This window comes from Podarcis cretensis, assembly GCF_951804945.1.
Source record: "Podarcis cretensis genome assembly, chromosome: 9".
NCBI classification, from domain to species: Eukaryota; Metazoa; Chordata; class Lepidosauria; order Squamata; family Lacertidae; genus Podarcis; species Podarcis cretensis.
The window spans coordinates 63,172,710-63,195,428 of record NC_137178.1 but is presented as its reverse complement, the minus strand read 5'-3'; the positions used below and the strand labels follow the sequence as shown (position 1 = coordinate 63,195,428).

General features: G+C 40.4%; 1 protein-coding gene across 4 annotated transcripts in view; it reads left to right on the top strand.

The window, feature by feature from the left end:
* TBC1D1 (TBC1 domain family member 1) overlaps nt 1–22,719 on the top strand; it is a 73,369-nt gene that overhangs the window by 16,474 nt on the left and 34,176 nt on the right. For 3 of the 4 annotated variants that reach the window (XM_079989641.1, XM_079989640.1, XM_079989639.1), the window contains exons 2-7: nt 12,887–13,420; nt 15,889–15,978; nt 18,825–18,929; nt 19,113–19,245; nt 20,684–20,775; nt 21,600–21,710. In XM_079989641.1, coding sequence (XP_079845767.1) covers nt 12,887–13,420; nt 15,889–15,978; nt 18,825–18,929; nt 19,113–19,245; nt 20,684–20,775; nt 21,600–21,710 — 1,065 coding nt within the window. Of the gene's footprint in view, nt 1–967; nt 1,253–12,886; nt 13,421–15,888; nt 15,979–18,824; nt 18,930–19,112; nt 19,246–20,683; nt 20,776–21,599; nt 21,711–22,719 lie in introns of those variants that run through there. The other variant, XM_079989642.1, reaches the window with a different exon arrangement.

Here is a 22,719-nt window from a genome sequence, read left to right as displayed (position 1 = left end):
CCATTACACATGTGCAGAGTGCAAACCCAACACCATCAATTGTTCTCTGCACATCTATGGACAGGGAAAGAGCTTCTGTGTAAGAGGAGGGTCCAAGTATAATTTTCAGACAAGATTGACTCATACCTCTTATTTAGAAATTAAGCCATACTGTATGAAATCTATTCATCTACATGTCTATTGCCAAAAAGCTAAACACACAAAACATTTTAAAATGTGAGGAAAGCTTGCTTCTAGTTGCACACGGTCCCTCCCACCCGCACTGCCCCCAAAAGCAATTTAACATTCAAAAAGCAATTCAACATTGCTTTTTTCAGAGGGGGAAGAAAAAGGCACTTACGGTACATTACTTCACTATTACCAAAATTCATTATATTTTGCAAAATATGTTTAAAAATAAAGTACAGGACAAGCGTCCAGTATATATTTCATGTTAATATTGCAAAAATCACTATTCCACTGTTGCTCCAATATTGATGTGCTAGTGGAGGCTGCAGTCCCATCATGTCTACTCAGAAGTGGGGCTAGGACTGCTGCAGAAAGACAAGAAACGAATTCACTGAATTTGGGGGTTTTGCGTTTATTTTCAATTAGCAGTGACATTATTTATTTGTAAGTTGGAATGTTTCTAGAAAGTCCTATTAATGGCCGTGTTGTTGGGAGACTGTGCGTGTTGTTTTAAGTAAGTTCTATGAATGCTCTCTTTTATTCAGAACTCCTTAAAAGTTGCCAGCATATGTTCATAACTGCCCTCCTTGGCATGTTATTGCAGTTCTCTCTTAAATATAAAAAAAACCTGCCCCGTTTCACAACTTCCTGAGTGATCTACAGAGCAGGACTTTGTTGGTACTTTCTTTAACTGCCTCTCCCTGGGAGTAGGTGGAGTCGTCTTTTGAAAGCAGCCTATAGAAAACTCACTCCTGCGCGTAACCCACCCAGCCTTTTCCTTCCTTGCAATGAATCTCTGCGATAGACTGTGGAATTGTGTGCGAGAGACCAGTGACCTCATAGTTGCTCGCAGAGCTTGGAAGGAGCGTGGTTTTCTGCAGCATGGAGCGAATACTCTGAAAGAAGTGCTTTCTTGTTTCTCAGTAAATGAGCTTACTGCTCGAGGCAGATGCGGGAGAGGGCGGTTTTATGAGAGCGCAAACGCTGAAAGAGGAGAGGAGAAAGTGGCTGGAATTGCAACTTCCCGCACACTGCTGCATCTCCCCTTGTTAGGATGTCACCATTGTTCAACTGGGTGGCGAAGGTAGGAGGAGTTTTAAACTTCATTCATCTCATTTCTTTCTATTTAGATATGCAGATCAATGGCTATGTTTTGATGGTGGGGTGCTGCAAGAGAAAAATGCAGCTGGAGAGCAAACGTTTAGTTAGAGGAAAGTTAAGTGTATGTGGCTTTTAAAAATGTGCAAAATCTGTGTGAAAACGCCTAACAGTACAACCATTATGTATGTTTACGTGGAAGAAAGTGCCACAGTGTTCAGTGTGAATTATTCTCCAATATTTGTGTTTAGGATTGCAGAAGAAGCTAGAATTCTTGTGTTACAGCGAATTTGTAGGAGTTGGTGTATGAACATTTTAGTATTTATATGTAAAAGAAGACAATTTGCATCAGTTTAAATCTGGCCATTCTTGTTGGTTCACCTAGTCTGCTCCAGAAATTGAAAGAGTCCTTTGGGGTAGCTTCGGACTACGCTTGGAGATGGACAGCCCATAAGCAATAGTGACAGAGGTTGTTTATGTTTTAGTTATTTGTCCTGGAGTGTTGATAGCAGCTTCCACTGTAACTTAGCTTTCTTCCAAGTGTGGACGCTGAGCAGCTCAAAGGGTTAAATGTGATAAGTGGGGGGTTTTGTGCCTCTGAGGAATTAATAAACTGATGGCCGGTTCTAGTTTGTGATTCAAAATGGGGATGTGAGACAACCCAAGAAACACATCCTAGAAGTGAATTGAAAAATGAGGACATAAATCTTGGACATAAGTTATTTGACATTTATCTCATTTTCTTATGAGTACACATTTTACTATGGAATATAATACCTTCAATTTCTTCCTCAAGAGTTTGTGTGCTAATATCTTTGAACACCTCAAGAAAATGAAGTTAGTGAAAATTGATGCATTCCTCTTCTTTTATTATCCAAAAAGGCATAATCCTCTCTCTTAAATGACTAAAACAGCTGCTTATTTTTTATCACCTTTGTACTTCACCGCTGGGTCTTGTATAAAGGGCGTGTTCTGTATACTCAAGTAAGCAGTAGCATATTCTTCTTCCTGTTCTTTATTCTGTGTTCAAATTTCCTGTCCTGACTGGAATTGAAAATTCTGAGCCTTGCTAGTGCCCACAGGAATTTCCATGTTTCTAACTGGAGAGTGAAGTATCTAACCACTTACTTTCTTACTTTCTGTCACATCGATTTGGGAATGAAATACCTATCCACTTACTGTTGTCTTGGATTCTTACTGTTGTCACTAGGCTACCTTCGGCTGTCCTGAAGGGAACCAGCAAGTTTCTAAACATAATCTCAGGATTGTTCCTCTTGCCATATATATACACTTAAGTGACATTTTGAACTAACAAAGTAGGATAAGTATTTTTTTCTTGATCTATTCTTGGCATCCGCCTGTCTCTGGAGTCAATTGGGGAGTGTGCCTTATCTTAGTCACATGAACAAATTAAGCATATTGGAGTTTAGAGTAGGAATATTGACAGAATGGGAGAAAGTAAAGACATACAATACTATCTTGGCCACAATACATTGTACAGTTAACTGATTGTTGTTGGACTACAAATCCCTTGCCATGCTGACTGTGGCTGATGGTATTTGGACCCCATAAATTTCTAGAGGGCCACATGTTGCCATCCCTGCTTTACAGCTTTCGTTATATCCCCTTCCTGCTGGCACTGCCCATGATTTCTCTATACCAGGTTTCCCCAACCTGATGCTCTTCAGATGTCTTGGATGAGAACTCTCATCATCTCTGTCCATTGGCCATGCTGGCTGCAGCTGATGGAGCCCACTGGAAGGACCAAAACTACTCTAGGCTGTTGTTCTGTTTTACAGATGAGGAACAGAGAATTTGCTAATGCCATGAGTCATTACCCGATCAGAAGAGAGTCCTTGTACACCCAGGAGTGACCTAGTTCTAACCTTTTACAGCACAGTAGCCTTTACAGAAAACTTAAGTGTTCAAAAATACATGTCAAAGCCTTTCCCTTAATTCTGTTCTAAGTTGATAACTTTTAATAGTTACTATGCTGTGCTTTTCACTAACCTTTCCCGTCTCTTTTTGACTATAGCATTAACCATTCTAAATCAATTCATTAAAAAAATTCTTTGAACATTTGGAAGTCGTGGGTGAAAATATTAGCCCCTTCTACACCTGCTCTATTTTGGGTCATCCTTTTCCCTTTGTTGACAAATATTTCAAATTTAAAGAGTGGAAAGCATGTGGCTTATTGAGACTCAAAAGACGTTTTCCATCAAGACACTCTGGCAAACTGTCTGCAAAAAGCCAAAGGCCTGGCATTTTCCCAGGTGTTCAGTAAATAAGGGGGAAAGGCTTAGGTCTCCAAAAAAAATAATAATAATGCACTCAGTCAGCAAAAGAGGGCCCTACAATTTGCAGCATTGTTCTTGAAAATATCACAGGTGTGAGTGTTGGAAGCAGACTGTGGTATTACAGTTCCAAAAGAGGCAATGGAACTCATGGACTGCCAAACATTTCCAGGCAAAACTGGTCCAGATTAAAGAAGTTACCTTGGATTAACAACTCCTTAACACCAAACTGGGAGAGGGTGCAGGGACACAATCTGGCTTGCTGATGGTGGTAATGCCAAGACATGGCAAGGCATTGGAAGAGGATTTTTAGGACTGTATCAGACCTGGGCAATTAATAGATCACATTAGAATTCTCTTTGGTACAGCAAGGTTGGAGGTAGCTAAGGACATTAAGGAGCTCACGGATAGAAAGGTTGTGGAACATTGTCAGTAGAAGAACTCATACATAATAGCAGAGAAATAAAAATATGGTACCCATTTATTGTTTAATGGCATTAAAGATTCATAATCTGGAACATTTTCACAAAGTGTGCTGCTCTGTATCCCATTTTTAGGACCAGAATACAAAAGTCTTATAGGGAGTTTTTCTCTCCTAAATTATGTGCAACAAACATGTAGATTGTCATGTGTGGCAGCTGCATGTACAGGTACATATATCCATATGTACATATATCCATAGTAGCAGTTGACTTTCTGGAATGCATTAATACATCTATGCAGTTAAAAAAAAAATAGAGCCCATGAAAGGCTCTGCATGTGTGTGTAAGAGAAAGAGAGAGGAGAGAATGAATTTCAGTCCTCTGTATTGATAAGCCAGAGGGGCTGCACACTTTATGTAGCAGTCATATTTGCCTTAAGTGCACTGGTTTTACAGCAGTGTTGCCTGCAGCAAACATTAAGTGTGTGAAGGCAAATGCATACCTCTGCCTCCTCAAACCCCACATTATCTTTTATACCATACTCAGATTGTACTTTATCCCCTCTGCGACGGGGCTCTTCTGCTTTTGACAGTAAAGCTGTTTGCCTCTGTTCATCTCCCAATCTGTTATCAGCTACTGCAGCCTGTTCTTTACTAGTCAGCAACAGTGCTAAGCAGAGAGGTACAAGACTTCTTTCACACATGATCAAGCTAAAATTGAAAACAAACAGGTAGAGAAGCCATGCAATGTTTATGGCTGCAGCAGGTTATACTTAGCTGTCCTACTTACTTTAAAAAAAGACACACACATTTTTCATAAACTTGCTTTGCAAAATATGTATAAGTTGTGTTAGTAGTTCAACCTGAGAAGGGGGGAAAAAACTGTAATTGGTCTGTATCTTCTCTGTGTGCAGCTGACCATCATTATCCTCCCTTGAAATGCTTGTTTGGCAAACATGTTCTTTATCTTCCAAAGGAATTTGATGTTTGTTAAAGAGAGACTCCTCCACCATTAATAACTTGCATACAGGAGCCAAGAAAATGGCAAGATCTTGCCTCTGGATAGCAAAATATCACTTTCATGTTTCCATTGCTCTGTGTCACCATGCATACCTTTGGGACTCTTTTAATTCCCATAGTAACTGCTGAAGAGGCTAATTAACATAGAGAAAAGAAATGTATAACAATCTCCATAGTATTTGCAGGATCTGAATATAGTAAAGTATCATGGAAGAGCAAAAGATCCCTAGGCAGTTACTGTTTATGGAGCCAAACTGACCTTTGAGAGACACTGGATAAACAGTGCTTTAATTATCATTTTACAGCACTAATGCGAGAGTTACTGAGCCATTTCCTGTGTAACCTGCAGCATGAAAGCTCAGAGACTATGACCTCAGTCATAGGGAGGAGAGAATAGATACTTCATCTTGCTCCTCTTCACTCCTAGCAGCCACAGCCTGTAGGGATCCTTCTCTTTTCCTTAGCCAGCTTTTCATACTGTCACTGGTATCATGGCTGCCCTATATTGAACCTTTGTCAATGCAGTAGTGGACCAGGGGCCCTGCTCTGTCCTGGATTTTAGGCAAGTCAATCAAAAAGTTGCTTTGGGGTTTTCAACAACAGCAACAACACCAACGCTCAACAACTTTTGGGGTGTCATTGTCTTTACTTTTTGAAATATGGCAACCCCATCTAAACAGATTTTGACTAATCTGTTTTACATATGAATAAACCTACAGGGAAAACTGTGGCCTTTGAGGAACTGTTAAGACTACAACTTCCATTATCTCTGACCATTGGAGTCCAACATTGCTGTCTGGGATTGATGGGAGTTGGAGTCCAACACCATCTGAATGGAAAAAGGTTCCTCATCTTTGGTTTATCTTATTTATATCAACACTGGTTTTTGAATTTGTAAAGACTTGCTAGTGCTTGACCAGTTATAAAAACACAATGGTCTGTGCAGCTGATTCTGGCTCGAGATCAGCTTGCTCATTTGGGAATCAATATCGACGCAACAGTAGCTCCTTTGAGGAATTCACTCTTACTTCGTTTAAATGATTTAAACGAGACATTGAAAATAGGAACATGAATTATTGAAATGGTCACTCGTAAAAGCTCCCTAATTAGAATTTTAAAGGAAAGGAGCAATCAGGATGATAAAAGAGGGGTTGTAGGAAAGAGCCATAGCATCAGGTCACCCTCAAACACAATAATTTAAAATTTAATTTAATTTAAATTTAATTTAAAATGACTACTCAGGCTCAATCCTGTGCACGTTTTGGATTGGATAAGTCTCAGTGAACTCAGTGGTGCTTGCCTCTTAATCGTCATGTATAGGACTGCAGCCAGAAGGCTTTTAGCATTTGTTTTGCTCAAATTAGTCCATTTCCATTTTAATGTAACCTGAGCTAGGCCCAGCTATTGTGGATACTCCTCTAAACCCTCTGCAGACCAAGGGGATTTTTGGGGTAGAAAGAAGAACATATCAAAATCTGTGCTGGATGTCATAATCTGAATCCTGTACACATCAACTGCCAGAGGCTGATATGGATGGAGTTAAAATAGGATGGCTTTATCTTTTGGCTGCCCCAGGTTAAAATGGGCACCCAGAAACTCTTATTTTCAAATGCCCTATGATAAGCACCATGTGCCTTTTACATTTAAGAAGCAGCTTATATACTGCTGGCTACTAGTCATTCAGTCAGGGAGATGTAGCACCCAATATAGAACCACACTACATCTGCAATAGCATCTTCATTTCTGCCATGTTCCAGTGCTATTTTCCATGTAGAAATAAATGCTGTCAACACCTGTTCTGCCCCCCCCCCCATCAGCTTGGAAACTACATTTACTGGATTGTTATTTGTACAATATAGTAGTTCAGGCTGCTAGACTTCCTGCTGTTAGAGAAAGATGGTGATCTGTACATTTCCAAAACATGACTGTAGCCTATGTAAAACAGTACAAGCTTCCTATGTGTGAGGTCAGGTGTTTAATCTTGGCATCTGCACTTAGTTTTGAAATTTAAGGGATTTTAGAAACCTCTGCCTGACATCCTAAAGTGTTGTTACTAGTCAAAGCCGATAGTCAATACAGGCCTGACTCACGACAAGATGTATACTTAGCTATGGCTTAACAATGAAAGAGGGACACTTTTATTTTCTTTCATTATTATTATTATTATTATTATTACTATTCTTAATTGAAATTATATACCACCCTATACCCGGAGGTCTCGGGGTGGTTCTTTTTCTAGTGAGAGAAGCCAACTTTATTGATTCCTTGTGAAACCATTCTTTAAAAGGACACCTGCTGTCATATCTTTAGAATGGGGCAGGTGCATCCTCTCCAGCACTGAGGCTGTTTCCTGTTCTAATTATAGGACTAGAAACCAGGGATTTTTTTTCCCAGCCAGAACTCCCCAGAATTCTGTTTCGGCACCTCTCAGATGGGTGCCATTGCCATTGCAAGAGAACAAGGGAGGTGTTCATGGTGAGTTCCACCACCTCATTTTCTAGAAAAACAACACTGCTAGAAACTATAGAAAAAGTAGCATGGTAAGGCTTGCAGGATATTTTTTTTTAAAGGGTTCTAGTAAATAGCAAAGGAAGGCTACAGTGTATCCCTGTTTCACTTAAAGAGCTTTAATGCTTCTTCTTACTTGACTAATCCAAACATACTACAAACTGGTAGCTGGTACCATCGGTTGATTGAGCAACAGAGAGTCTTAAGGCCTATGAAGAATACTTGTCTCAGTTCCGAGAATGATTTGGGTTAGTGTTGAGTTAGAACTGCACCAGTTTCCCCAATCTTTAACCATCCTACTTCCTCAAATGACGATAAACCCTAAAGGACTCCAGCGTCACACAGATTTCCTAACTTTACTTTGCCATTTACCAAAAGCAACTTTGCTATTTAATAGGAACATAAAAAACAGCCTTATACCGAATCAGGCTGCAGGCTTATCTAGCTCACCGTCAGCAGATCTTCAGGTGGGCTCTTTCCAGTTCAAAATTCCAGAGAACGAACCCAAGGCCTTCTACATGTAAATTATGTCTACCACTAAACAATGGCTCTTTCGCAAAGGAAAGGTTCAGTGTGCATTTGCATGTAGCTTCCCCAATAGTTGTGCAGTTAGAGAATGCGCATGCCCTATTCCAAATGCATACATCCCTTTCTTAGTGGCTTCACCAAAATGACATAGGCTTATCTCACCCCACATAATGCTTAACAATCTCCCAGACCATAACACCTTTTTGCATACCATAACCAAGAGGTTTGTCCTTCATTATACACAGATAATATAGCATAGCTCTGACATAGCAGGCAGTTGTAGATTACAGGTTAAAGGTGATCCACAGCGACATTCAATAGTTCCTGAGTTAGAAATGAAAGCCCCCTCTATTCTTACAAGAAAAGTTAACTGAAAAATTAGCCCCAGGGTAAAAGTAGGAAGGTAAGATAATAGGTCAAGGGAGACTCAGATCATTCCCATTGCAGTATAGAACAGAAGGCAGGGCAGGTTCCTGCTTGTCCTGTCCAGAGAATGCACATCCTGTATCTGGAACTGACAATATCGATCAGCTAGTGTACTGCTGGATCTGGGACTTTGAACGGTGAGCAACCTGGTCTTCTAGAAATTGAAACAACTCTCACTAAAGTAGGCACAGATCTAAAAGTATTATATTTGATGCATGACAACTTAATGCAGTATATTCCTAATGCGCTCCTAAATGCACACTGAATATTAAATGGTTGATTCCTGAAAATGGAAAATAAGGTTAGGAACCTAATGTCTTAGCTGTTGCTGATAATATGTTTTTGAGAGCTAGTGAAAAGGAAAAGAGGTAGCAGAAAATTTGTGTACAAATACTAGGAGATGCTTGAGTTTTCTTGAAAAATCATTTTTTCCCTCTTTCAGTAATGAACTGCATAATAAAATGCTTGTCCACAATCAGTGCTGTTTGTCCAGTACTGTGTTAATGTAAAGGATCTTGATATTAGGTATACCCATCATTCTGTACTTAATCCATTCTTGGCACAGGTTCTACCAATACCAGATCTGAAGCTCGTCTGGTTCAGTGCCCTCCTATAGTTATCAGCCAATTCCCATCCTGAATGGATTGTTTAAAATGTTGCTTCTCAAAGCAGTGTGAAGAACTAATCAGTATTTGACTCAGAAGGTGGCCTCTTTTGTGGTAAAAGCTTCCAATCTCAGGAAAAGATATCTGTACAGTGGTGCCTCGCAAGACGAAAATAATCCGTTCCGCAGTCTCTTCGTCTAGCGGTTTTTTCGTCTTGCGAAGCATCCCTATTAGCGGATTAGTGCTATTAGCGGCTATTAGCGGCTAAGCGGCTTAGAAAAAGGGGGGGAAAGGGAAAAAACTTGCAAGACTCGCAAGATGTTTTTGTCTTGTGAAGCAAGCCCATAGGGAAATTCGTCTTGCGAAGCGCCTCGAAAAATGGAAAACCCTTTCGTCTAGCGGGTTTTTCGTCTTGCGAGGCATTTGTCTTGCGGGGCACCACTGTAATTCATTTCAGATTATGCTTCCAACTCTACAATTCTATGATTTTGTGGTAGAGTTTCTGATTTTTTTGAGAGACGAGCATTCTGACACATGTCTCACCCATTTTTACATTTTTAGTTTTGTTTAGCAAAGATCTAATAAAAAGTTTCTCATCTCGCTGTACAAACAAACATATACGCTCTCTCTCTGTATAATACACACACACACACACACACACACACACTTTTATGTAGAGTTTTCAGCATATTTTATTTTGTTCTCTTTTGATGTGGTCTACAGACTAATTTAATACATTATATTCTATTTAAAGAAATATTTCTGCTTCCATAATATAGCCTTCCTCCTGACATTGAAGGGCAGGATCCTTTTCTTAACACTGTAAACAAACTCTGGATTTTCCCTCACCTTCCCTCAGGTTGCATAAATTTTTCCTTGTGCTATATTAACTGAAGAAAATGCAAACATCAGCAGCCCACCACCCACAGTGGGTTTTCTGTTGCTTCTGCTTTGCTTTTTGAAACTCAATATAAAGCCCTGTGTGGACAAGCCCAAAGTTTCCTATGTGTGGGAGCTGCACAGTGATGTTGTTTTAACATTGAAGGAGACCCAAACATTAATTTTGTGTTTACCTGGCTTTCTAAGGATATGTTAGTGCAGTTGCAGGTCAGACAAACGAGGAAGATGAAGGTGCAGCCAGTATTGAACAGAATCAAATATTACTTTACCCATTCTAGCCTCTAAGTGTAGGAAGGCTTTTTCTCCCCTGTTAGTGTGACTTGGTCCCCTGCAGCCCTCATTTTTGGCTAATGTTGTGTGGGGATGCATCTGTTTGATTGCTGCGTAATATCCCACAGGTTATGGCTAGAATCCTGACAGAATATCAGTGCCTTGATCAGATAGTTCTTTGTATCAAACTTGGATGCATATCTCCTAATACAATGTTCATAGAGTACCATTGGACTGCCAGATAGTAAGCAGTAGGGAATAGAGCCAAGGCTGTTGCTGGAGCGTACTACTGTCTTTGTGCCTAGAAGACAGAAAGAGGCTTGGATTTCTAACTCAGGAGCTATTGCTTGCCACTGTGGGTCACCTTTAGCCTGTAATCTACAACTGCCTGTCTATAAATTGCCTGCTTGTTACCTACAGCAAGTAATTTTGTTAGAGCTATGGTATATTTTCTGTGTATAACAAAGGACAAACCTCTTGGTTATGTAAAAAGGTGCTATGGTCTAGGGACCTAGATAAGCCTGTAGTTTGATTCACTATAAGGCAGCTTTTGATGTTGAAATCATTATTTACAGTCCTAAATTAGTGATTGTGGGTCCTAACTATAACATGTATGAAATGGGAAGTTGTGTATTTAGAATTACCTGAACCCACAGTTATTTGCAAAAGAAAGTTTATAAAAATAGCAGTAGTATTTCATCTCCTAATTTTTATTGGATGACGACAGGGTCTTTCTCAAAGGAAAAAAGCATTATAACATAAAACATGAGCATTCTAACTTCACATATTGGTCACAGGCAAAATATTAAAACTCAGTAGTACTCAGAAGTTTTGCCTGGACCAAATAAATGCTAGGTACTTACAGCATTGTACTGCTAATACTAAATATGGGTAAAGTCCTCATTCATACCAGCCTTAGAACAATGACATTTTTTCAGTGCCTTTATTATTTAAATAGAGCCATCAAAATTGCATGTCATTTTACAAAGTGCAAGAGGGCAAGTTCTGCTCTTACTCAACTGCTTTTTTTAAACAACTACTTAATATTAGTTCAGAGTGCAACCAAACTGTATGTTGACTGAGTCATGCACCATGCTCAGAGAATGAAGTAATTCTTCCTGTCTCATTTTCAGACCATTCTTGTTTCCTTATTGTAATCCTCTGACTAATGCTATCGAAATATGTCTGTTATCTATAAAAAGACCTTCTGAAGTCTTGGTCAAATCCAGAGGCAAATATTTTCTATTACAGTTAAGGATGAAATTTGCACCTGCATTAAAAAACGCACACACAAATGAATGCACGTACAAAGGGAAAAGAGTTTTCCAGAAGGGATTTTGTTTGATGCTTTCTGGGACATTATTTCTCTAGTTATGTAGAGAGATGGTTCTAAGAGCAGAAGTCTTACTTTTTTACTCCTGCACTGCTTGTTTCACCATTCACTCTGAGCAGCTACATCTCTGTTCTGAAAAGCTGCCTTCTATGGAAAGGAGGGTATAATCTGAAAAAAAGTATGTATTTTACAGGCTAATACCATCAAGCTTCAAATCAAGAAAAATATTTTTAAAGCCAGAAAATTTGGTGTGATTTCAGTGTTACGTTTGTGGTTTGGGAGCTACTTCCACATGCTTGGTTCCTTGCCATGCCAGTAACTTGTTAGTACCAGAATTGTGTGTGGGGGTAATTGACAAAGTTGCTTCCCATACTGCTATCACCCCTTCTTAGGGTACAGCAGCCTGGTGTGGGCAGTAATATCATCTGGCCATCTCATATGGTCCTGTTTGTGAACAGCAGTCCTACTAGACCAGGCATAGGCAATCTGTGGCCCTCCAGATGTTTTGGACTACAATTTCCATCATCCCTGACGACTGGTCCTGTTAGCTAAGGATCATGAGAGTTGTAGGGCCAAAGATTGCCTATGCCTGTGCTAGAGTCATGCATTTGGCTTCATGTTTGAAATTTGCATTTTGCTGAGCTATATTTACTTTTCCCTAAAGTTTAGGACTGCCTGAAACTCCTTTCATACCAGAACATACCCATGCACACACATACTCTGGTCCTAATCCAAATACATTTTCTCTTGTTCAGGAACAGGAGGGCATTAGGTATGCACAAAGGTTTGCTGATTTCCCCTTATGACAGCAGGCCCTGAACATCACATTAAGTAGTTCTCAAGAGTACACACAGCTACCATTGTTCAAAAAAACTGAAAACAATGGATTTTAAAAAGAGAGCACAAACAGCTTTGGGATTAGAGTACATAAAAAGCTCCCATGCATATGAGGAATACTGTGCATAGCGCTTTGGATCTTAGCCTCTGTGTTCCAGGACAAGTTCACATACAAGTGTGTATGTCACTTGATTTCCCTTCACTCATTGTTGATAACTGGCAGCTTAATGTAAAATCAGATTTCATTGAAAATCTTTGTGATATGATAATCCTCTCTGCTGGGTTAGATCTGTGATGGCAAACTACACATATATTGGTTTTCCTTTCATGTTGGTGTGGCCAAATAAAGAAGATGCCTCTAGCTTCCAAAGTTAATTTGTACAGTGGTTTTTCTGATCCCACATCACTTTCTGTCACTTTAAAACCCCCACTTTCTTCCTCTTATTTGAATGGCTCTGATATTGTCATTTTCTTGCAGGTGCCTGAGATCATAAGCACTATCAGACAAGCAGGAAAAATTGCACGGCAGGAGGAGTTTCAGAACAACCTCTCAGATGTGGAAGATCCTTTTAGCAAAAAATTTGAGGTGCTATTCTGTGGCCGAGTGACAGTAGCGCACAAAAATGCACCTCCAGCCCTCATAGATGAATGTATTGAAAAATTTAATGATGTTAGTTATACCAAAAACTTGGATTCTGGTCCATTCGCTCAACAACATGAAACTGTCAACCATTCTGGAGGCTTTTCCATAAGTGATAAATTCCGATCCGTCTTCCAACCCTTAGTTAATGAAGAGCAGGAGAAAAGGCCGATGCGGAAATCCTACTCTCAGCCCGGACTGCGTTCTTGTGTTTTCAAGAGAGATTCACAAGCAGGTTGCCTGAAGACAAGTAACAGCTTTGTCAGATCCTTTGATGAAGATGCTGTTTCTCTGAACTTAAAAAGTCGATTTATTCACGGGCAAAACGTTCAGCCAACGGATATTGCTGGGAACCGGATAATGTTGTTCACGGTAAAACAGAGTTGTTGTGTTTAATTAATTAATTGCACTTCTTTCCCACCTTTCCCTCCAAGGAGCTCAAGGTGTCATACATGGTTCTCCTCCTCTTTATTTAAGCCCCACAACAACCCTGTGAGGTAGGTTAGGCTAAGAGGCAGTGACTGACCCAAGGTTACCCATGGCAGAGTGGAGATTTGAACCATGATTTCTCAAGTCATGGTCCAACACTCAGTAACCACCACACTGCATTGATTCTCTGATACCATCTCTGAACACTGGATAACATGGTTACAGAAATGGATATCCAGAGCTTTTGTGCATTGCTGCTAGCTGATTTGAAGTTAATTGAGTTCAGGTGTGTGTGTGTGTGTGTGTGTGTTTATACAGAGAACGATGGAGTGCTTTCTGTTTACTGTAGCATAAATCTGCATCACTTGTCCTCAAAGCCAAACTCAACCCTACAGGATCACAGCTAAAATTTATTTTCTGTGCTGTGGCTCTTGATCTTGTAGCTCCATCAAATGCACCCATTTAGCACCACTCCTTCCCATATGTGACCTTTTCCTTCTTCTTTTTTTAAGGAAATAGATATGAAGTAATAAAGAAAAGTACTTCAGTTTTTGCACTTCCTCACCACTGAGCAACTGCGCTGTGTCCTCACATAGTTAGAATTAAGAACCTGTGCAAATTGCAGGTCTCCCATTTAGTCCCAGGCCTCTATCAATGTAGAAAGTAAGCACAGTTCACTCCTCCCCAAAAAAAACAACCCACCACATCTTAAAGCTTACAGACTATGATAGTAGTCCTGTAAAATCTCAAGCCTTAAGCTGGCTGTAATGGTTCTAGGGGTTGCTCGTGTGTAAACCGGCGCCACACCTGGCTGGGTTGCCTGAGTGAACCTTTTCTGTCCGGACAGCCACTTGCCCGTGGCTGTCTCAATCGCTGGCAGAATCCGTCAGTGGGCGTTTCTTGAACTTCTTTCAGCAAAGAAGCTCTTTGACGCCTAGTCTCCACCTACTCTCCCTGCGCGGAAACCTTCTGCGCAAGGAGGGCGTAAGCAGCGGAGGACCCTTACTCCCCGCTGGTCCCCGGCAAGGAGTCATGGGACCGCCTCGCCGATTCCCCCATCTGCCCCCCTTCTCCACTGGTGCTACGCTGATTCCCTTCCCCAGAAGATGGGCTGCCTCTCCCCATCCCGGGACGCTCTCTGGAATCCCTCTGGAGCCCGCTCTCTCCCTCTGGCCCTGATGGCAGTTCCCTGACACTGGCATTCTGTACCTGATCACACCCTGTAATATTCCATACTGTATCTACCACATACAAACTATGGCATGTGGAACAGCTTCAACATAATTGCATTTTAAGTAGCCCTTGTTTTGTGTGTGTGTAGGCCATGTGTAAGATGGAAGCTTAAATGTATGTAATACTTTTAAAGACCTTCCAATTAAAATTGGGCAGAACAGAAGAAGACTGGCTAGGCTTCCCCTACGAAGCTCTGCTTTAACAGACTATGAGGTAATGTCTAAGGCTTAAAACAGCCTTCTTCAAGCAACTTCCCTCCACAGTAGTGTGGATTGGTTTGGGATATCCTGGAGTAAATTATGTTAGAACAATACCTGAACACTTTAATGCTGTGGAGACAATAAGACTGCACGATGCAAGTGCTCGCAAACAAGAACCTGTCATTCACACATCAAATTCTTTAGGTAAACTTTTGAAACAACCTGAAAGGTATAATGTTTGAAGAAGCCCTCTGTCATTTACCTTCCAGTAACACTAGATTATATTGATCAGTTAATGTTAACCTGTTTTAAGTTTCATAGACACATAAGATGGCACACTGTTTCTCCCAATATGCCAGCTCACCAGAGAGAAAGAAAATGAGCTAAATTTGTGGGAAATACTGGCATTGCCTTTTCACTCATGATTATGGCTCTGACTTCAGTCTATAACTCAGAAAGTTCTCTGAGGTGCATATGGAACTCCTGTCAGTGGCAGGTGCACATAAATGGAAAAACGTAAAGTCTCCTCTTTTGAAGTTACTAAGGAATGATTGTGTGGAAGCTCTCATGCGTACTGTGGATCTTTAGGGAGACGGAACATAGCTCATTGGTAGAGCACATGACATCTCCAGTTAGAACAGTGAGGTAGCAGGTAACGTACCTGGCGAATAACAGCACAAACAGTATGATGCTAGATGAGCAAATAGTCTCATTGGGTATAAGGCAGCTCCTTTTGTGCCGTGTGCAGGGTTGGGCTAAATTCCCAAACAAGTGTTGTGGTGGTTGTTACCCACCCTTCACCCGAAGGTTCCAGGATGAGTTACAGCAATCTAAAATACAATATGAAAGTCCTAGTTTGCATTGTGGCTGATTTGTCATGCAAAATTCAGCATACCCACTACAGTCTCAGAAAATCATATTTTTGTCTACAAATTATTTTGAAAGGCAACTGACTAATATTTTGTTTATTTTTTTCAGATTGGCCAGTCTGAAGTTTACATCATCAGTCCTGATACCAAAAAAGTAGTTATTGAGAAAAGCTTTAAGGAAATTTCATTTTGCTCTCAGGTACCAAGCTTTTGATCCCTTCTTGGTTCTTAAAAACTTGGGTGTTGTTTTCCACAACAGGGCAGTGGTTTTCTCCCACTAAATTCCATTACACCATTTAACAAGCCAGGATCTTTGCCCTAAAACCAGTGTATGACTCAAAGAAGGGAGGGGACACGCAGAGGAATATGTGGCAATGATTTATAAAGTTTGGGGTGATCATTTAGGTGCAGGAAACAAACTGCTAGCGAAGAAAATAAACTAAAATTTGATTGAACAGAAAGTAACAGTTTTTTGACAGTTAACTTGTAAAAGCTGCTCCCTTTAAAATCTGATCTCTGATGGAAGGACAGAGTGATTTTCTTATCACTTAAGAAATGTGTGTCAGGGTAGATTTCTAAAACCATTGTAGTGGTGACCTTTGCAGTCAGTATGTGGTGGAAACACTGTAATATTAGTATTTGTGTCTCATTTGCAATGAACTTCTTCAGCAATTTTCCCCCCAGCAACTAGGGACATAGCTGTCAACATTTCCCCTTTTTTAAGGGAAATTCCCTTATTCCGAATAGGATTCCTCGCAAGAAAAGGAAAAAGTTGACAGCTATGATTAGGGATCCCCTTCCCAGTTTGTCCAAACCATGAAGGCATCAAAGCTCACTGAGTGTGACATTCCTTCGAATAACCAAGGACTGTGTTAACCCCAGTACATTTGAAAAGCTTGCCTGCAGTGGATCTTGAAGTAAATTAACACAAATCCCAGAAATTTACTTTCTAAAGGAAGTTTGTCGGACAGTAAAGGAACTTTTGTCAAAGAGAGAGAGAGAAAGAGAGAGAGAGAGCTGTGAGTCAGCACTTAGCAGGTTGCCCTCAAGGTCAAAATTTAGCTTTCTCAGACCAACAGGAAATAAATTCCAAATTTAATGACCCAACTCCCTTTTCCAGTCCTTTGGATTGCTTAACTAGTGACCCAACCAATGGGAAAACTAGTGACCCAACCAATGGGAAAAACTGTACACATGCTCCTGTTTGCTGTCTCTAGAGAAAGGAGGGCATATGCTACAACTGTACATCCTCCCTTGGACGCCAGCCACAGACTGTTTCCATAGTAACTGTTGGCAGTGAGGCTTTAAGGCTTGAAGATGGGAAAATCATTCTGTTTTGCTTCTGTTCTTATGAAACAAGATTCTATAACTTGAGATGCACAACCTTAATGGATATTAAAATGTAAAAATCTGAGAAGTTTGGGTTTATGAAAGTATTTACCCAATTCCTCATGGATATCATTCATTCATCAACAATTATGCTGTATGTTTTAATGTTCCAAGGTCACATGGGAACAGTATCTGCCTGTAGGCACCAAACTGTACCTATAAAATCTATTATTTTGGGAGCTGTATTTACTGCCATACTGTTTTGCCTTGAATTACATTGAATCCTAGAACTAGGGGTATTCTATGCTACATAAGCATTGTCTCCTGCATTTCCTTGTTGCCTAACTCATTCATCTTTTGCTCACACCGATTACTTCTTGTCATGTGTGCCAAGTCAGAGAGTCTTCATTTCTTAATCATGTTATGTTTTGTTGGGCTCCTGGGCATCTTAGACTTAAAGCTTTAAAGCTCCCATAATGCAACACAACCTGCAATTAGAGACATGCAGTTTTCTCATTTATTGATTTTACCCCATCTTCAAATCTAAACTGGGGCGTTTGTCAACTGCATCCCTTAAGAACTCCAGGGGGTTGGAAGCATCTTAGCTCAGCTAAGAATTGGACATGGGGTTCACATGTACCAGCACTTACTGAAGAAGGGAGCTCCACCAGAGTGTCTTCTCGGTTGAGCAAGTGATGTTTGAGGGTCGCTGTGGTTTTTTTTAAAGTTATCCAAATATTTTGTCAACTCCGCCACGTGATCAGCAACATGTGGGCCTAACTTTGTTTGTTGGTGAAGAAATTAGTTTATGTGCTTTCATGTTTTCAAAAGCAATTGGCTGGCTATTCTCCTTTTAATATCTTGGGAACTTGACTGCTGACAGAAGGAAGGGGTTGTGGTTTTTTTCCATGAACAAAATGGAAACTTGAAGGCCGCTCTTTGAAATGTCATCCAGTATGTGGCTCTCTGGGCTTAATGCCACTCCACCACTCAACCTACTGATTACTTTTATGTCAAGCTCTGGGCACTGAGATCCATACCAAGCAATGGTATTGATATTCTGCTTCTCTTCTCTCCCTCTCTCCTTTTAAGAAACATGTTAATCTCTTCATTAGAAATTAGAAATGGATTGGATTGGATCCAGACTACATTAGCTTCACTTAACTTCCATTAAAACCAGTGGACTTAAGTCAGGACTTCCGTCCCATTGGTCTTAGTACAAATCAAATGCAACTAAGGAACAGTGTACCTCGGGTTAAGAACTTAATTTGTTCCAGAGCTCTGTTCTTAACCTGAAGCACCACTTTAGCTAATGGGGCCTCCCGCTGCTGCTGCGCCACCGCTGCGTGATTTCTGTTCTCATCCTGAGGTAAATTTCTTAACCCGAGGTACTATTTCTGGGTTATAGGAGTCTGTAACCTGAAGCATCCGTAACCTGAAGCGTCTGTAACCCGAGGTACCACTGTAATCCAAACACAAGATTCACTGGGCTGAGGCAGTTTAGATTTGCCAATCTTGGACTTTCATTGTATAGTGTGTGTGTGTGTGTGTGTGTGTGTGTTTTATTTCCCAATGGATTACTTTTATTTTCTTGCAGTTAATATTTATTTTGCACGCCTTTCACAAAAGTTTGTATGTCAAGATGCTGCTTAGCGGACTAATTACAAGTCTTTACCTAGCCTTTATGAATCTTTGATATAATTGTTTCTATTGTAGGGAATTAGACATGTGGATCACTTTGGATTTATCTGCAGAGAGCCTTCGGAAAATGGAGGCTTCCATTTCGTTTGTTACGTGTTTCAATGTACAGATGAAGCTCTGGTAAGAACCTTTAGAAAACAAAAACAAAGAGGTGCTGGACATAGAATATCTTCTATATAAGGTTCTTATTTACTCTGAAGCTTGATATTTGTCACTATTGGGCTAATATAGAACAGCAGTTAATACATTGTTCATTAGCCTTCTTAAATACCAGGTCTTCACCCCTAGTTTTCTTTGCTCCAGGTTGATGAGATCATGATGACTTTGAAACAGGCTTTTACAGTAGCTGCTATACAACAGACTGCCAAAGCACAAGTCCAACTCTGTGAAGGATGTCCCATGCAGTGCCTGCATAAACTCTGTGAAAGAATAGAAGGTAGGAATTATGCAGCATGGTACATGTTTGCTTTTTTAAAAAATATGCGTATGGATTATTGCTAAGTAAACAATCAAGCATGAAGTGCTTTGCCAAACTTATGTGTATTTAAGAACAACTTTGCTACTTGAGCAGTACTCGAGAAGTCTGGAGAAAAGTCCTTGTCTGGCAAATATTTGCATGTTACAAGGTCTAAAATACTAAAAAGATATTTTTCAACACTTTCATGTGCTGGATAGAAAAACTGGGGGGCAAAATAGGCCAAGAGGGTGTTGTTGAGGTTGGGTTGGTTTTTTTTTGCAAGCCCAAGAAAGGGTCTTTGTTTTTTAAAAAGTATTAGGTATACAGTCATACTTTGGTTTTCAAACAGCTTAGTTCTTGAATGTTTTGGCTCCCGAATGCCGCAAACCCAGAAGTGAGTGTTCTAGATTGCGAACTGTTTTTGGAAGCCGTACATCCGACAGGGCTTCCACAGCTTCTGATTGGTTGCAGGAGCTTCCTGCAGCCAATCAGAAGCTGCACTTTGGTTTCCAAACATTTTGGAAGTCAAACAGACTTCTGGAGCGGATTCCGTTCGACTTCCAAGGTACAACTGTACCTGGGATTCTTTTACACTTCAGAAGGGATTGTCCCTCATATCTTAAAGGACTGGTTGAAAGATGGTTTTGGCTGTAGCTAAACCAGTGCAGTTTGCTTAGCATCAAACAAAATGTCTCTACTTGGTTCTCTTCCTCCAAGTTTCAGCAGGCACAGAGGGTTTGTACAGGTGGCATCCATAACCAAGCCCCCAGTGATTGGCTACTATCTGGGTCTTCTTCCTATTCCGAGCTTATTCTTTTCCCTTGCTTGTGAAAGCATAGATTGTGGTCACAGTCACTTCAGGTTTTGGGGGTTTTTTTTGCTTCTCTGCTTTTCACCTTAGTGTGGTGAGTGTAGTCCCTGTCTGGAAAGCTTATTTTAGATGGACATGACTTTGTGAATATTGCCTGACTAGGTATTGTCGTTGGGTTGTATCCAACTAAGTGATAATACTCAGAATAAGGTACCCTGCCCGTACGGGCCAGTTGTGTCCGACTCTGGGGTTGTGCGCCCATCTCACTTAAGAGGCCGGGGGCCAGCGCTGTCCGGAGACACTTCCAGGTCACGTGGCCAGTGTGGCGAAGCTGCTCTGGCGAGCCAGCACCAGCGCAGCACACGGAAACGCCATTTACCTTCCCGCTATAAAGCGGTACCTACCTATTTATCTACTTGCACTTAAGGGTGCTTTCGAACTGCTAGGTGGGCAGGAAATACTCAGAATATAACAACTGAAATCAGTAGATGTGACGGACTTAAAACTATTGATTTAAGTGGGTCTACTCTGAATTGACTGTAGTCAGACACAACCCGTCTAAAATCATTTTGTTTACCCTATATTTGTTTGCCTGTTGCTTGTTAGGGTTACATCCTTCTAAAACTAAACTAGAAATCCAAAAGCATCTAACAACGCTGAACAACCAGGAGCAGGCCTCAGTCTTTGAAGAAGTTCAGGTAACCGTCTTGCCTGTTTCTTGTGGAGGGGGTAGGGTGGAACAAGAAATATGTCCTTTAAAGTACTCAGATATTTATTATGGTGGATCAAGAGAAACAACAACAGACCCTTGGCTCACAAGTGAAAAATACTGGAAATTATTTTTAAAATGCTGAAAATTGTAAAAGACACACAGAGAGAGAGAGAGATTTTTCTTATGGAGACAATTAGATTAGTATTGGGAGCTGGGATTGCTGCTTCTGGCATTCCTTGGCAATTAATGACAGAAGCAACTGATCACAGTAACTGACTTCACACACTTCTGTGGTCCTCATATCTGCTCTTGTCCAAAGAAGTGTGAAACCATGTAGAAGCCCAAGAGGGCTTGCTTTTCTCAAAACAGTAGGGTCACCCCCACTTCCATGTTACATGGCAAGCTGTCCTCTCTTGTTGTAGTCATATCTTGAAATCTCAGTTTAGCAGTTATATAAATTAAAAGGCTGTAAGTAAATTTCTAAAATAATTATTCTTCTACCTAGAAATCTTCTATCTAAATCTGTCAATGGGGCAATTTATTTATTTTTGCCTTATCCCGCTTGTATCTTCACTGTGAATTGCCTATTTACTTGCTTACGAGGCAGTGTAATCCGTTTTTCTCAGCTTGGGTTTTGTTTTTGGAGTTTGTTTTTTTGCTAGCTAAATTTGTTTAGTTTGTGATGCTGTTGCCATCTACTGGTATTTTAGGGTACAAGCAGAAATTTAACCATACAATGTCCTGACAAAAATTAAGTAATAGGGCAAAATCTGGATGGCTAATATAGATGTTCCCTTTTTCCTATTGCAGAAAATAAGGCCAAGAAATGAACAGAAGGAGAATGAGTTAATAATCTCTGTCCTGAGGGTTATGTATGAGGAAAAGCAAAAGGATCATATCCACCTTAGTGAAGCCAAGCAGGTAGGCAATTGTAAACCCCCCCCCCCTTTATTGCTGGAAAATATCTATTGGTGCATAAAATGAAAATGCCTTTTCTATAAAGGTCTGCACATGAGACCTGATCTGTATTTTCTGAAAACATATGGCACAGCCCTCCTGGGAGGATCACATATTTAAATGCTGCCCTGTATAACTCACATGTATTTTGTTGTGTGAATTATTTGATGTGTTTTTTAGAACTTATTGTGTATGTCAACTGCTTTGAGATGTGTGTGTGCGTGTGTGTATGTGTGTATCTCAAATTGGTGTATAAATGGATTATGAATTAAAAATGAAATTTAATAAATTTAAATCCTTATACTTAGATAACTACTATGTGCAGGCTAACTCAACCAGCAAGAAGTTGACCAGTAAAGTGTCTATTTTGACATTGCTCTGAGTGGTGAATAGGTGCCGTTGCAAAGGAGGAGAGAAAGCAACATTAGTTTAAGCAGAATGCTCTCCTGTGGCAGTAGCTGTGCACTGAATTGAACAGTAGACTACTGTTAAGTTGTGGGTGAACATATCAGACGACACAGCGATTCTTCAAACAGCTCTTGTTTATTCAGAGGCCAGAACAGAACTGAACTGAAGGGTTCAGTCAGCCTGCTTATATAGAGCTCCAGTACAACGTAACTGTAACAATTTTCTAAAACTATCCAATCACTGAACGTCATTTTCGATCCCTTATTTGCATAACTATCTACAGTATCCCCCTGCTGGCCCAGGGTGAGAACTTCAGTACATAACAACTACAACATAAGTGCAAGCCCACTTGAACCTTTGCCGTTATTTTATTCAAGCATCTATCCATATTTGACCCTGAGTACTTTCTCTGGTAACCATCTTCTCCAGTAATTGGATACAGTCTTTACATTTCTTTGGAAATACTACTTTCTTTCCCCATGAAAGAACCACCTGACTCTCAGTTCTGACTGCCCAGAAACTTATACACAAGAAATAAATGCAATCCAAATTGCTGTGTCTAGGA